This window comes from Lactuca sativa, chromosome 8, assembly GCF_002870075.4.
Source record: "Lactuca sativa cultivar Salinas chromosome 8, Lsat_Salinas_v11, whole genome shotgun sequence".
NCBI classification, from domain to species: Eukaryota; Viridiplantae; Streptophyta; class Magnoliopsida; order Asterales; family Asteraceae; genus Lactuca; species Lactuca sativa.
In genome coordinates this window covers 28,383,567-28,387,705 of record NC_056630.2, presented here as the reverse complement: position 1 = coordinate 28,387,705, position 4,139 = coordinate 28,383,567, and the positions used below count along the sequence as shown (strand labels likewise).

Here is a 4,139-nt window from a genome sequence, read left to right as displayed (position 1 = left end):
TATAAAAATAGAATAATAATTATCTATTTAATAAATGAAATAAATAATATTTTAGTAAATAGAATTTATAAATAATTAATTATAAATATATTAGTAGAAGGATATCATCATAATCTAACTATTAAATGTAACATAATCTAATTATTAAAAAAAATAATCATTAGATATAGTGATAATATCTAAGTGATAAGTATAAAAAATTACCGATAAATAATGTTATTTTATAATCCTTAGAGGGTCTTCATTGGTCTTGCAAACTAAAACTGCAAACCACTTTTAAATTACATAACATGTACACATAATAATGCTATTAATCTTGCAAATATCGAAACCCCCTTTCACTTTTGGAGAATTCCTTGTTCATAATATCAATTCTCAAGTTGGTCAAACAGTTTGACCTAAAAGTCAAACCAGGAAATATCTACAGCGGTTTGCTTGATTTTGTCAAACCTTTTATAGTCTTGTAGATGTCTATATAGTCTTAACATGTATGAAAATACAAAAAACAGTTGGTTTCTTGTATGCCACGGCCAGCTGTTGAAAACAAGGTCACTACTTTGTCTGTCGAACTTCGTTAACCCTTTTGCCGGCACGCGGACCTCGTTGTTACATAGACCACAATCGCCGCTTTGGCTCCTCCGCATCTCACACAATGGATTCTTCCCACCACCGGATACGGTGCATGTTAGCATTTTTCACGATTTTACTTGCAAGAACGAGCGCTGCCATCATCGATCTACAGTGGGACGTTGCAAGTGACAACACTCGCGGACCTTCACCCGCTGCTCAGCCGGTTATAACCATTAATGGTAAGTTTCCGGGACCTCTTATCAATGCCACAACCAACGATATTGTCAGAGTAAACGTCTTCAACAATTTAGACGAACCCATGCTTTTCACTTGGTATGATCATTATATCCAAGACTCTTTAGAAGTTGATTTGGTTTCAATGATTCAAAGGGTTTAAGTTGATTTACTTCTTTATTATTTGCAGGAATGGGATACAACAGAGGCTTAATTCGTGGCAAGATGGAGTTTCTGGGACTAATTGCGCGATTAAACCAGGCACTAACTGGACTTACGCGTTTGTTGTAAAAGACCAGATCGGCACTTTCACTTACTTCCCTTCTATTAACTATCAAAAGCTTGCCGGAGGCTTCGGACCTATTAGGGTTAACAACCGTATCGTCATCAACGTTCCATTCCCAAAGCCAGAAGCCGAATTTGATCTTCTCATTGGGGACTGGTCTTTTAACGATTACAAAGACGTTAGATCGGGGCTTGGAGCTTCCACTGACGTTCCCGATATGATGTTGATGAACGGGAAATCTCCTTATGGGTATTCAACATCAAAACCATATGAATCCTTCACTGTTACAAAAGGCAAGTTAGCTTGTGGGTTACGTAATATTGTATCGACCTTTTGAGATGATTAACGTTTTGTGTTCTAAATGTTTAGGGAAAACGTATCGATTCAGAGTATCAAACGTCGGAACCATATTGAGTTTCAACTTCAGAATCGAGAAACACAAAATGGTTGTAGTGGAAACCGAAGGCTCGTACACCAAACAAATCACATTGGACTCGATTGACGTGCATGTCGGACAGTCGTATTCGGTTTTGGTTACAGCAGATCAAGATGACTCCGATTATTACATTGTTGCCACTCCGAAGCTCTTCAACACTACAGACGACAGCCCACTTGTCGCTAAAGGAGTCTTGCATTACACCAATTCGGGTTCACCCGTTGGCGGGTCTCTCCCACCCGGTCCTGATCCATGGGACATTAACTTTTCTGTCAACCAAGCAAGATCAATCAGGTAATTATAGAAATAACTATAAATAATAATTTTCAATTTTTCTGTCACAATTTAATCTTTGAGATAATTAACACGATGATTTGTTGAATCAGATGGAATTTGACTGCGGGTGCTGCAAGGCCTAACCCACAAGGAACATTTAATGTCTCGAATGTAACTTTATCAGAGACAATCATCCTTCATGGATCAGAAGCCATTATAAACAGGGTGTATCGCAATGTGGTCAACAACGTTTCATATATAAATCACGTGACACCTTTGAAACTTGCTGATTATTACGCTAATGGGACTGGAGTGTTCCAAGTAGGTCATTTCCCAATCGACTCGGTGAAACCATTCGCAATGTATGGCGTTTCTGTGGTGGGTGGGGCTCACAAAGGGTGGCACGAGATTGTTTTTCAGAACGAGCTAACCCGAATGGATTCCTGGCATTTAGATGGATATGGTTTTTACGTTGTCGGGTATGAATCAAGAAAACTTATGAATTGTTTTTGTTAAGAATAAACGATAATAAATCACACACACAAGTTTCTTTATTTTGTTCTCGTCGATATCTGTTAGGGTCGACGTTAATTCTCAAATCACATTTTACAATTTTGTGTAAAGGATTTTAGATGTTCATGCATGCACATGTTTTTGCAGGTTTGGTGATGGAGAATGGACCCCCAAATCACGAGATACATATAACTTGTATGATCCGGTGGTCAGGTCCACTGTCCAGGTTTACCCTGGAGGGTGGACAACGGTGTATGTCTTCCTAGACAACCCTGGAATGTGGAACTTGAGATCACAACTCTTGAAACATTGGTATTTAGGGCAAGAACTGTATGTTAGGGTTCATGATGATGATCCAAACCCTGCAAAAGAAAACCCTCCACCAGAAAACCTCCTTCTATGTGGTGAGTGTGTTGTATTAACATTGAACCTTTCATTTTTTTTAAGGCATACTAAATTCGAACATGGGTCAACTCCATTTTAGAATATTGATTTGTTGTGTTTTTTTTTATTAATTTGAAGGAATATTCGGTGAGATAAAAGCACCAAGTGGTGCACCAGAGCCGCAACCGGGATGGTGATGAGGCCATGGCCGTTGTTCATGTGCATTTATCTTGTTTTGAAATGTATCATACAATATTCACTACTTTTTTTTATGAGAATAAATATTGAAGTTACCTTAATACTTATTCAAAAATGGTAAATTCTCGGTAATAATTCTTATGTTTTTTTTTTTAATTTCCTGATGATAATAGCCATATGATTATTGAAAGAGAAAAGTTACAATTGTTCTAGATGAAAAGTATGAAAGCTAAGAACAAAAAAGAGAAGAATAAATACTCGCTAAGACGCTAAATCTTAATGGGCTAAAAGCTAAAAGGCTCATAAACAAGTGGGCTAACTACATATAGGCTAACATTCCTCTTCAAACTCACAATGCCACAACAATAAACATTGAGAGTTTGTCACACAAAAAATGAAACCAGGATGCCAACAAAGCCTTTGTAAAAATATCCGCAAGCTGTAAGGTTGATGAAACAAACGGAAGGGATATGGTTCCGAGCTGAAAGTGATGACGTGTGAAGTGACAATCAATTTCAATATGTCACACCCCCAAATCAGAATGGCGGAAACGTTCGGGGCGGAGGATGTCATATTCAGTATCATAACAGTTCATAGAAAGGAAAGTACACACCACCATACATATTAAGGTTTCCAAAATGTTTACATAATTGTATTCATTACATGTTCAAAAGATAAATACATAAACATCTTTCAAAAGAAGTAATTAACGTCAGCACGTTAATCCTCAAAAGTTGATTTCCAAACCTGCTTAGCGGTTCCCTGAGAATACAAGTTATTTCAAAGAAAAAGTGTCAACAATTAAGTTGGTGAGTTCATAAGTAGTGTTTTGAGAAAATGTATGCCATTCGAAAGTTCATGTATGTTTTCCAGAAAACGCGATATTTTCAAATGAAAAGAGTTATGATTCGTTGGGTTGAAAATGAATGTATTAGATCCAGAAAATCTCATATTTTCCCTAATAGTTGAGATATGATTTGTTGTGCTTTCCAAGAAAAACCCTTATTTTCTTATAAAAGTATGAAATGCATATGAATGTTCGTGTTATAAGTTGTAAATAGTTGCACCAAGAAAATCCCTTATTTTCCTATTAGTTGTTTGTTTTAGATGCAGGAAAAACCCTTATTTTCCTAACATAATTGGCAGTCTCTAAGACCGAAAATCGCAAGCAACCGACGTGCTTAAAAGTTGTCGCATAGTTTTATATAATAAAGCTATACGAAGATCGCACTTATTAGATGA

At 36.7% G+C, this 4,139-nt stretch overlaps 1 protein-coding gene across 1 annotated transcript; it reads left to right on the top strand.

The window, feature by feature from the left end:
• Window positions 1–505: 505 nt before the first annotated feature.
• Window positions 506–3,466, top strand: LOC111913185 (monocopper oxidase-like protein SKU5). The gene is made up of 6 exons (XM_023908909.3): window positions 506–903; window positions 995–1,383; window positions 1,460–1,820; window positions 1,913–2,281; window positions 2,463–2,719; window positions 2,838–3,466. The coding sequence occupies exons 1-6, from the start codon at window positions 653–655 to the stop codon at window positions 2,894–2,896; spliced, it is 1,686 nt and encodes a 561-aa protein (XP_023764677.1). The 5' UTR covers window positions 506–652; the 3' UTR covers window positions 2,897–3,466.
• Window positions 3,467–4,139: the final 673 nt, after the last annotated feature.